A 12,432-nucleotide genomic window follows, 5' to 3' on the forward strand; every position below is an offset into this window, starting at 1 on the left:
GGAAGCATGAGCAATCTCAAGGCTACAAGTCCATCTCCAAAGACCTGAATGTTCCTGTGTCTACCGTACGCAGTGTCATCAAGAAGTTTAAAGCCCATGGCACTGTGGCTAACCTCCCTAGATGTGGACGGAAAACAAAAATTGACAAGAGATTTCAACGCAAGATTGTGCGGATGTTGGATAAAGAACCTCGACTAACATCCAAACAAGTTCAAGCTGCCCTGTAGTCCGTGGGTACAACAGTGTTAACCCGTACTATCCTTCGGCGCCTGAATGAAAAGGGACTGTATGGTAGGAGACCCAGGAAGACCCCACTTCTTACCCCGAGACATAAAAAAGCCAGGCTGGAGTTTGCCAAAACTTACCTGAAAAAGCCTAAAACATTTTGGAAGAATGTTTTCTGGTCAGATGAGACAAAAGTAGAGCTTTTTGGGCAAAGGCATCAACATAGAGTTTACAGGAGAAAAAAAGAGACATTCAAAGAAAAGAACACGGTCCCTACAGTCAAACATGGTGGAGGTTCCCTGATGTTTTGGGGTTGCTTTGCTGCCTCTGGCACTGGAGTGCTTGACCGTGTGCATGGCATTATGAAGTCAGAAGACTACCAACAAATTTTGCAGCATAATGTAGGGCCCAGTGTGAGAAAGCTGGGTCTCCCTCAGAGGTCATGAGTCTTCCAGCAGGACAATGACCCAAAACACACTTCAAAAAGCACTAGAAAATGGTTTGAGAGAAAGCACTGAAGACTTCTAAGGTGGCCAGCAATGAGTCCAGACCTGAATCCCATAGAACACCTGTGGAGAGATCTAAAAATGGCAGTTTGGAGAAGGCACCCTTCAAATATCAGGGACCTAGAGCAGTTTGCCAAAGAAGAATGGTCTAAAATTCCAGCAGAGCATTGTAGGAAACTCATTGATGGTTACCGGAAGCGGTTGGTCGCAGTTATTTTGGCTAAAGGTTGTGCAACCATTAGGCTGAGGGTGCCAGTACTTTTGTCTGGCCCATTTTTGGAGTTTTGTGTGAAATGATCAATGTTTTGCTTTTTGCTTCATTCTCTTTTGTGTTTTTTCATTTAAGACAAATTAAATGAAGATAATAATACCAAGGAAGAAACTGAGTATTATCTGACAGAATTGCAGGGGTGTCAATACTTTTGGCCACAACTGTAGGATTGTGTCTTGTACTGAAATTTATAATAAAAATGACATGTCCATTAGTGTTCTGATCGGCTGCCCTAATTTCCATACTGCTCTCACTTCTTTCTCAGACTATCAATAATCTTATGGGAAATGCTGTGCAGCCTTTAATTAATTCTGTGGGTGATTCTGTTGAAGCCATTATTATAACCATGCACCAAGAAGACTTTTCAGGGTAAGGTTTTTCGGTTTAATTTTTATGATTTTATTTATGCATATATTTTGTTAGCACTTTAGGTAGTTTTATGTGTTTGTAGAATTTGTATTGAGGTGTGATACTAGTTTGGACGGCATGTTAACATCATTGACCTAGCAAATCGAAACACAATCATATTTCTGTAAAACATGAGCATAGTTTTCTATTATATAGCACACAGTATATGTTAGTTTTGCCCCAGGACAACATTTAAATATTTAAGTGTTAAGGAAGCATCAAGTATGTCATAACCTAGTCATATATAAGTGCTTTTCACACTGAGACAACACTTTCGGGGGGGAGTGGAAACTAAATACGATTAAATAATTAAAATAGAGGTGACACCGGACAAAATACATAAATATAAGATGCACATGTTATGTAGACAGAAATATAATGGTATGTTACTTGGAAATTGAGGATATAATAAAAAAAAAAAACATTGAGCACACCAAGCTGCCAGTGACAACAAGATGAGCAAAGGAGTTATCCATGTCCGTCTTTGGTGAAATCAGACTTTTTGTTTGTCAGCGAATATAAAGTATGTAGCTATCCGTACATATTCCTGAAAATAAGGAAATGACAGTTCATAAACAGATAATCTCTTCCACCATGTCCACTTTCAATACCAAAGTTCTGATGAAAAATTCACAGGCATCTTTTGCAAGTTTGACTCCCCCACAGTCCATCAGTCTTACTTTTGGGTCACATAAAAAGAGTTATTCTGATAATATATATATACACTCACTGGCCACTTTATTAGGTACACCATGCTAGTAACGGGTTGGACCCCCTTTTGCCTTCAGAACTGCCTCAATTCTTCGTGGCAGAGATTCAACAAGGTGCTGGAAGCATTCCTCAGAGATGTTGGACCATATTGACATGATGGCATCACACAGTTGGCGCAGATTTGTCGGCTGCACATCCCTGATGCGAATCTCCCGTTCCACCACATCCCAAAGATGCTCTATTGGATTGAGATCTGGTGACTGAGGAGGCCATTTGAGTGCAGTGAACTCATTGTCATGTTCAAGAAACCAATCTGAGATGATTCGAGCTTTATGACATGGCGCATTATCCTGCTGAAAGTAGCCATCAGATGTTGGGTACATTGTGGTCATAAAGGGATGGACATGGTCAGCAACAATACTCAGGTAGGCTGTGGCGTTGCAACGATGCTCAATTGGTACCAAGGGGCCCAAAGAGTGCCAAGAAAAAATTCCCCACACCATGACACCACCACCACCAGCCTGAACCGTTGATACAAGGCAGGATGGATCCATGCTTTCATGTTGTTTACGCCAAATTCTGACCCTACCATCCGAATGTCGCAGCAGAAATTGAGACTCATCAGACCAGGCAACGTTTTTCCAATCTTCTACTGTCCAATTTCGATGAGCTTGTGCAAATTGTAGCCTCAGTTTCCTGTTCTTAGCTGAGAGGAGTGGTACCCGGTGTGGTCTTCTGCTGCTGTAGCCCATCTGCCTCAAAGTTCGACGCACTGTGCGTTCAGAGATGCTCTTCTGCCTACCTTGGTTGTAACGGGTGGCAATTTGAGTCACTGTTGCCTTTCTATCAGCTCGAACCAGTCTGCCCATTCTCCTCTGACCTCTGGCATCAACAAGGCATTTCCGGCCACAGAAATGCCGCTCACTGGATTTTTTTTCTTTTTCGGACCATTCTCTGTAAACCCTAGAGATGGTTGTGCGTGAAAATCCCAGTAGATCAGCAGTTTCTGAAATACTCAGACCAGCCCTTCTGGCACTAACAATCATGCCACGTTCAAAGGCACTCAAATCACCTTTCTTCCCCATACTGATGCTCGGTTTGAACTGCAGGAGATTGTCTTGACCATGTCTACATGCCTAAATGCACTGAGTTGCCGCCATGTGATTGGCTGATTAGAAATTAAGTCTTAACACACAGTTGGACAGGTGTACCTAATAAAGTGGCCAGTGAGTGTATATATATATATATATATATATATATATATATACTAGATGGAGGCCTGATTCTATCACATCTGGAGGGCGGTAATGTCACGATGGGGGCAGGCTTTGCAGCGCTGAGAATCTCTCCCCCATGTGCTCACCAACCTATCCACTCTATCTTTCCCCATGTGCTGACTTCTCCCGTCTGTGCTCTCTTCTTTGACCTGTCTACCCCATGTGATACCCCCCTTGTCTGCTGTCTCTCTCCTTCCTGTGCTGTGTCCTCCCCTCAAGTGCTGTCCCGTTTGAGCTGTCTCCCCCCTGTGCTCTGTCTCTCTCACCCCTGTGTCTGACCGTGTACAGAACATATCACAGCTCCTGGGCAGGTGAGGAAGCAAAAGACAATACTGACATTACAGCAGGAGATCGCAGAGGATACATTTTGTGAGGTAAAATATTGTTTAAAAACAGTCAGTGAAATATTTTACCTCACAAAATGAATCCTCTGTGATCCCCTGCTATAATGTCAGTATTGTCTTTTGCTTCCTCCTCTGCCCAGGAGATGTGGTATGCTCTGTACACGGTCAGACACAGACAATTTTTAAAATGAACTTTAGTTCGTGGGAAAACCCCTTTAATGTGACCGGCTTCCTCTGCCTGTAGACACGTTGCGCATCTGCTGCCGTTATCAGCCGAGTGAGTCACTGCACCTGCGCGGTATGCGCGCAATGCGACAGTGTTCCGCTGGTGGTACTGCGCAAGAGGCTGCGTGTGTGTATGAGTGTGGGAGCGTATGAGTGTATGTGAGTGAGTGTGAGAGTGAGTCTGAGTGTGTGTGGTGCGTACGGCGTATAGAGTATATGTGTGGTGCCACGGTATTCCGCTGGTGGTACCAGCAGCAGTTTCCATATTGAGACACCCATCACTTGGGTGTCCCAATATGGCGGTCGGTGAACTTCCTCCGCTTGGAATTCTGGGATGCGGTGACATCTGAACAGGAAATGAAACATTACAAGGCAATTATATACTGTAAATACATGTGCTTCGCACAGTGTGTATGGATTCTTGATATAGAAAGGCAACTTGAAACATTGAGCTGACTTTTATATTCCTTAAGCTGCATTAACACACTATTTTGTCACAATCTCTTGCCTCAATTTTTGAAAACCACATTGTGTTGAACACAACCTTAAAGGAGTTGTCCCGGCAGATGAATTGAATCCTCACAGTATGTGCACTGCACTCTGTTAGGATTCTCCGGTGCTAGCTGTGAGAGTTGACCGTCACAGGGCTGCCACTAGGAATTTCGGGGCCCCATACTGGCAAAATTTTCGGGGCCCCCTCGAGACTCCGCTCAGGCTCCACCCCAGCCCTGCCTCCACCCCTCAAACTATCCACAGTTCCACCACTCTCTCTTGGAAAAACTCCACCAATCACACATTAGCAGTTCCCATCACCAGATCACACATATAGCCAACAGCTCTTGTTTTAGCCAAAAGATTTTTTTCATCTGCCACCACGACAAGATAGACTCCTCTGGCCGAGCTCTACTCTACTCTAATCTATTCAAAATTTGTTAAAATATCCAATACAATTTGTAAGGTACTCCTGGGGTAGACCCACTAGACCGTGGCAACGAACCTCCCGAGGGCGAGCTGACCAGGTGGACCACCCCCTATACAGGGAGTGTATGGGGCAAGCCCACGGGTAACTATCACCACGGCAGCTGGTACCCGAGAACGTATAAGCGAACAGACAGGAAGATCCAGAAAGGAGTGACGGCACGGCTTGGAGACACAGGAGTGACGGCACGGCTTGGAGACACAGGAGTGACGGCACTGCTTGGAGACACAGGAGTGACGGCACGGCTTGGAGACACAGGAGTGACGGCACGGCTTGGAGACACAGGAGTGGAGACGGCTCAGGAGCGATGTGCAAGGACTGGAGACACAGGGAAGGCCGACGAGGACAGAAGACACAGAACCTAGGAGAGAGCACAAGAGGAAATGAATAATGCACGGGAAGGGAGCTGGGGAGCACAAGGAGAGCAGCCAGAGTCACTAGCAGGATCTAGTGATAGTCAGGCATCGCCTTCAGGAGGAGGCGACCTGATATAGGAAGAGAGAAGGGCTTCCGGGTCATGACCTCCAGCTGGAGGAGGAGGCGCGCGTCCTCAGGTGGAGGAAAGCGCGCGCCCGGCCATAGCGTGGGGACGCGCCCGCCGAGGAGGAGGAGCGGGGGAGCGCACCAGGCGCGATCCAGGGGGCCGGACAGAGGCGGTCGCCGGCCGAGGAAGGAAGACCGGAGGGAGCCGCGCCGAGGGCCGTAGCGGCCGGTGCGGGAGCGAGGAGACCACCGGAGAGCGGGTGAGCCGGGGCCGGAGGGAGGTAAGAGAAGGAGTGCGTGGCAGCCGCCGCGTGACAGTACCCCCCCCCTTACGCGCCCCCCTCCGCAGGCCGGACAAAAATTTAGCCAAGATTCGAGGAGCTTGGATATTCTCCTGGGGCTCCCAGGATCTCTCCTCAGGGCCAAAGCCCTTCCAATCAACCAAAAAAAAGGTTTTCCCTTTTTGCTTTCTCATGGCCAAAATATCTCTAACCTCAAATACATCGTCTGCGGCGGCAGGCGGAGGTGAGTGAGGAGCTCTAGAAAGGAAACGATTGAAAATGACTGGCTTAAGCAAAGACACATGAAAAGCATTAGGGATGCGGAGAGAGGCGGGAAGCCGCAGTTTGTAGGAGACATCATTAATACGGGACAAGACCTCGAAAGGTCCAATATAGCGGGGACCCAGCTTGTGGGACGGGACTTTGAGGCGAATAAACTTGGAGGCTAGCCAAACTTTATCACCTGGGTGATATGGCGGGACATCCAGGCGCCTCTTGTCTGCGTATCTCTTAACCCTGTTACGTACCAACTCGAGAGCGGTCTTGGTCTCCTGCCAGATCCTGGAGAATTCACCGGACAGAAGATCAGCCGCCGGTACACCCGAGGCGGAAGGAACCGGTAGAGGTACACCAGGATGTTGACCGTAGACGACAAAGAATGGGGATTTGCTAGAAGATTCACTGACGTGATTATTATAGGCAAACTCAGCCCACGGGAGTAATTCAGACCAGTCGTTCTGGTGGATATTAGAAAAGTGCCGGAGGTAGTTCACCAAACTCTGATTCGTCCGTTCTGCCTGACCGTTGGACTGTGGATGGTAAGATGAAGAGAAGTCAAGAGTGACATCCATCGATTTGCATAGGGCTCTCCAGAAGCGAGAGGTGAATTGGACTCCTCTGTCCGAAACAATATGTTGGGGCAGTCCATGGAGACGAAAGATGTGCTGGATGAAAATCTTCGCCAAGGCGGGGGCCGATGGCAAGCCGGGTAAAGGGATGAAGTGTGCCATTTTAGAAAACCTATCTACTACCACTAAGACGACAGTACAATTGGCAGAGGAGGGTAGGTCCGTAATAAAGTCCATGGCAATGTGTTGCCAAGGAGACGAGGGTACTGGAAGCGGATGTAGAAGGCCAGAAGGCAGCTGCCTAGGCACCTTGATCTTGGCACACGAGAGACAGGAGGCGACGAAATCCCGGACATCCTGGGAAAGAGTCGGCCACCAGTAATAGCGGGACACCAGGAGAAGTGTCTTTTTATGGCCGAGATGACCAGCCAGCTTAGAAGCATGGCCCCAGTGGAGGATTCGTCTTCGGTCCTTCTCTGAAACAAAAGTCTTGCCAGGTGGAGTTGCGAGGAGAGAAAGCGGTGCCACGGTGATGAACCTGGATGGGTCCAAGATATGCGCGGGTTCCTCCTCGACATGTGTGGAAAGAGAGGACCTGGACAAGGCGTCGGCTTTAAGGTTCTTGTTACCTGGACAAAAATGCAGGTCAAAATCGAATCGGCCGAAGAACAGAGACCACCTGGCCTGCCGAGGGTTGAGTCTTTGTGCAGACCGCAGGTAAGCCAGATTCTTATGGTCTGTGAAGATAGTGAAGGGATGTGCGGCGCCCTCCAATAAGTACCTCCACTCCTCTAGGGCTAACTTGATGGCAAGCAGTTCTCGGTCTCCGATGGAATAATTCCGCTCTGGGGTGGAGAAAGATTTGGAAAAGAAACCGCACGTAACGAGCCTACCAGAGGAAGACTTCTGAGACAAAACAGCTCCAGCTTGCGGATGCATCTAAATCGAGGACGAATGGTTTGTTGACCTCAGGGCGAAGGAGTACGGGAGCCGTGGCAAATGCACGTTTCAGAGATAGAAAGGCTCCCTCTGCTTCAGGGGTCCAGACGTGTGGGTTGGCTCCTTTGCGGATCAAAGACGAGATAGCACAAGTCAAAGAGGAGAAATGGGGGATGAACTGCCGGTAGTAGTTTGCGAAGCCGAGAAAGCGCTGAATGGCTTTCACCCCTTGAGGACGTGGACAGTTAAGCACAGCCGAAACCTTCTCAGGATCCATACGCAGGCCAGAGTCGGAGATGATATAGCCCAGAAATGGCAGAGAGGACTGTTCAAAGGCGCACTTCTCCAATTTGGCGTACAGACGATTCTCCCTCAAACGGAACAGTACTCGGCGGACATCTCTTCTATGGGAGGACAGATCAGGAGAGAAGACAAGGATATCGTCGAGGTACACAACCACACAGGAATACAGAAGGTCTCGGAAAACGTCGTTCACAAATTCCTGAAAGACTGCGGGAGCGTTGCATAACCCAAAGGGCATGACGAGATACTCATAGTGTCCATCCCTGGTGTTGAAGGCGGTCTTCCACTCATCTCCGGAGCGAATACGGATGAGATTGTAGGCTCCACGGAGATCCAATTTAGAAAAGATTCGTGCCCCACGTAGCCGGTCGAACAACTCGGGGATGAGAGGTAGAGGATATCTATTCTTAACGGTAATCTCGTTGAGACCACGATAGTCAATACAGGGGCGCAGAGACCCGTCTTTCTTTTTGACAAAAAAGAAGCCAGCTCCAGCAGGGGAAGAAGACTTTCGGATGAAGCCCCTGGCCAAATTCTCCTGTACATATTCGGTCATGGCCTGGGACTCGAGTGGACTCAATGGATAGATCCGTCCCCGGGGCGGAGTCGAGCCAGGAACAAGCTCGATAGGACAATCATATTGCCGGTGCGGTGGAAGGACCTCCGCTTCCTTTTTATTGAAGACGTCCGCAAAGGCCCAGTAAGCCGAAGGCAACTCCGCAGGGCCCGAGACAGGAGAAGAGCATTTGAGGGGTCGTACTGGGCGGAGACATCTAGTTTGGCAGAAGCGGCCCCAGCGAAGAATGTCTCCGGACCTCCAATCCAGGACAGGTTCATGCGTCCGCAACCACGGAAGGCCCAGGAGCACGGTGTGGGACAAAGACGGCAGCACGAAGAAGGTTATCCTTTCACGGTGCAGAACCCCGATCTGTAACTCCAGCTCTTCAGTGACCAGAGTAATGGCCTCGCGCAAGGGAGCGCCGTCGACAGAGGCTAACTGCCGGGGAACCTCCAAGGACCTGACAGGTATCCCTAATCTCTTCACCGCCTCGAGTTGGATGAAGTTTCCCGCAGCCCCGAGTCAATATAGGCTATCTCCGAAAAACGATTGGAGCCCAGGAGAAACACAACAGAAAGGGTCAAGGGTAGAGAGGTGTCAACGACACCTAGGAAGGCCTCTCTTACCTGTCCTAGGCGGAGGAGTTTCCTGGCCTCATAGGACAGGAACGCAGGAGATGGGAGGCGCTGCCACAATAAAGACAAAGGCCATGAGCGAGTCTGTCCTGGCGGCGTAGCTCTGCGGGCCTGAGTCGGTCCACTTGCATGGGTTCGGGAGCTGCGGCCGAGGCAGAGGACCGCGAGCGTGGTGGGCTGTGTGTCGGAGGAGAAAAACGATTGGGCCTTCTCTCCCTGGCGACCTCGCGGGAACGCTCCCGGAAACGTAGGTCAACTCGTGTTGCCAGCGAGGTGAGATCCTCCAAAGACGTGGGTGTATCCCTGCCTGCCAGCTCGTCCTTGATTCGGGACGACAAGCCACGCCAAAAAGCCCCTACCAGGGCCTCATTGTTCCACCCCAGCTCAGAGGATAACGTACGGAACTGGATGGCGTACTGTCCCACCGAGAGAGTACCCTGGCGAAGGCAAAATAAAGACTCGGTGGCGGAGACCAGGCGACCGGGCTCATCGAAGACCTTACGAAAGGTCTCCAAGAAGGTCGCGAGCTGGGAGACTATCGGGTCATCTCGTTCCTACAAGGGATTCACCCAGGCCAGTGCCTCACCCTCAAAGTGGGAAATCATAAAGGCCACCTTCGCCCGGTCGGAGGGATACTGTAGGGGTGCCAACTCAAAATGCAACTGGCACTGGTTAATGAACCCCCGACAAAGTTTGGGATCTCCGCTATAGCGTGGGGGTTTGGCCAACCGGGGGGAGGAGTGTGGAACAGCCACAGGCGCCGGGACCGCGGCTGCCGTCTGTAGAGCTAGTAAGCGGTTATCTACAGAGGCAATATAATTCAAAATATGGGCCTGGGTGTTGCGCTGCTGAGCCAGTTCCTGCTGCAAGCCGGAGATTTGGGAGGCAATTCCCGGATCGGTGGTCTGCAAAGATGAGAGTCGGGACTCCATCGATTTGAGGAAGGACATGATCCTCGCCTGGTTCTCACGAAGGAACAAAAGTTCCTTTTGGGTCGGGGTCGAGGTACCAGCGGGATCCATGGCCTGACTATCCTGTAAGGTACTCCTGGGGTAGACCCACTAGACCGTGGCAACGAACCTCCTGAGGGCGAGCTGACCAGGTGGACCACCCCCTATACAGGGAGTGTATGGGGCAAGCCCGCGGGTAACTATCACCACGGCAGCTGGTACCCGAGAACGTATAAGCGGACAGACAGGAAGATCCGGAAAGGAGTGACGGCACGGCTTGGAGACACAGGAGTGACGGCACGGCTTGGAGACACAGGAGTGACGGCACGGCTTGGAGACACAGGAGTGACGGCACGGCTTGGAGACACAGGAGTGACGGCATGGCTTGGAGACACAGGAGTGACGGCACGGCTTGGAGACACAGGAGTGACGGCTCAGGAGCGATGTGCAAGGACTGGAGACACAGGGAAGGCGGACGAGGACTGAAGACACAGAACCTAGGAGAGAGCACAAGAGGAAATGAATAATGCACGGGAAGGGAGCTGGGGAGCACAAGGAGAGCGGCCAGAGTCACTAGCAGGATCTAGTGATAGTCAGGCATCGCCTTCAGGAGGAGGCGGCCTGATATAGGAAGAGAGAAGGGCTTCCGGGTCATGACCTCCAGCTGGAGGAGGAGGCGCGCATCCTCAGGTGGAGGAAAGCGCGCGCCCGGCCATAGCGTGGGGACGCGCCCGCCGAGGAGGAGGAGCGGGGGCGCGCACCAGGCGCGATCCAGGGGGCCGGACAGAAGCGGTCACCGGCCGAGGAAGGAAGACCGGAGGGAGCCGCGCCGAGGGCCGTAGCAGCCGTTGCGGAGGCGAGGAGACCACCGGAGAGCGGGTGAGCCGGGGCCGGAGGGAGGTAAGAGAAGGAGTGCGTGGCAGCCGCCGCGTGACACAATTTAGGTATATTTTTATTTTTCAATTTTTAAAATGACCAATAATATCACATCCAAAAGGACAAATACCACCGCACCATGACCAGACACAATATTACCACCACATAGTAACCTATAATACCAAATACAAGGAACAAATACAGCCACACAATGTCCAAGCCACATATTACCACCACAGTGACCGAATAATAGCACATACAAGGGACAAATACCACTACATCGCGATCAGACCACATATTACCACCACATGGTGACTGAATACTACAATACTGATCATTAATAAAAAAAGGACAATACTATCACCATAAGTGCCATTAAACACAGGAGATCTGTACTTAGTATGCAGTGTCTGTGTACAGGTAATAGTGACACCAGTGACATTTTACACAGGACTTCTGTATATATTGCCAGTGTACAGGTAATACAGTGCTCATTGGTGACATTGTACACAGGAACTCTGTATATAGTGTATAGTGTCAGTGTACAGGTAACACACTGACTCACAAGTGACATCTCTAGGTGAAGTCTTTCATCTTCGCTTTTCATCTTCATCCAGCACAGACCGCCATCACATCTTCCAGCCAGGGCTTGTCTCTGCAGGAAATAACACAGTTTTCTAAAGCTCTGTTTGCAGAACACATTACAAATTTTTTTCCAACTTCTACACTACACCAGATGAAGAAAAAAAGGCGACAATGTCCCTCTACACAGTAACAGGACCGCCCTCCATTTAAAACAGTGTCCCTATGGTAATATTATCCCCCCATCCTGGCCCCATGTATCTCATTCCTGGCTTCAGCCATATGTTCTCCCATCCTGCCCTCATGAGTATCTATTCTGCCCCATATGATCTTCCCATCCTGCCCCATCTGTCCCATTATCCTGACCCATCTGTCTCAAGATCCTGCCCCATCTGTCTCCATCGTATCATGGAGTTTTGTTTTGTAATAACCGTACTGACCTGGATAATTCTGTTTACAGGTTACTTTTATCATACGATGAACATAATAAAAAAAAAAATAAAAAAAAAATGGTGACATTACATTTTCTTCATCATTTCATCCACCTGGAAGTTTTTTCCTGTTTTTCATTACATTGTATGATCAAATGAATGGTGTCAGTCACAACTACAACATGCGTTTCATAAAAGAAGCCCTCATCTGGTTATGTTGATAGAAAAATAAAAATGAATAACTCTTGGAAGAAGGCAAGTAAAAACGAAAGAACAAAAATGAATAATTAACCTGTTCTTAACCCATACCCAAATTATAGGGATGGATGAGTTATCATGACAACTGGCTTCCGTGATTGCCTTCTTGATACTCCATGGGCCTGTATTATTGCAGTATATAGTCCAAGCGGCCTAATGATTGCAGGTTCAAGACCTCTAAGGGTACTATCAACTCTCTACCAAAGCCATTTCAGTCCTGGTTGCCCTGAGAGATCCCCAAAATGCAGATGACCTGGTAGGCCTAGAGGAAAGGTACCAGGCTTTCAAGGGTTCCCTGGGTAGTCCAACAGGGGTAAAGTCACCTTTCTGGGGTTCCCAAA

General features: G+C 49.5%; 1 protein-coding gene across 2 annotated transcripts in view; it reads left to right on the forward strand.

Annotated features, from left to right (window-relative positions):
• The window catches only part of COG5 (component of oligomeric golgi complex 5), a 555,903-nt gene that overhangs the window by 460,783 nt on the left and 82,688 nt on the right, over nt 1-12,432 (forward strand). For both annotated transcript variants that reach the window (XM_073573558.1, XM_073573559.1), the window contains exon 17: nt 1,268-1,371. In XM_073573558.1, coding sequence (XP_073429659.1) covers nt 1,268-1,371 — 104 coding nt within the window. The remainder of the gene's footprint in view (nt 1-1,267; nt 1,372-12,432) is intronic.

This window comes from Dendrobates tinctorius, unplaced genomic scaffold (assembly GCF_039654945.1).
Source record: "Dendrobates tinctorius isolate UK_male_01 unplaced genomic scaffold, ASM3965494v1 ptg000035l, whole genome shotgun sequence".
In the NCBI taxonomy this organism is placed as follows: domain Eukaryota; kingdom Metazoa; phylum Chordata; class Amphibia; order Anura; family Dendrobatidae; genus Dendrobates; species Dendrobates tinctorius.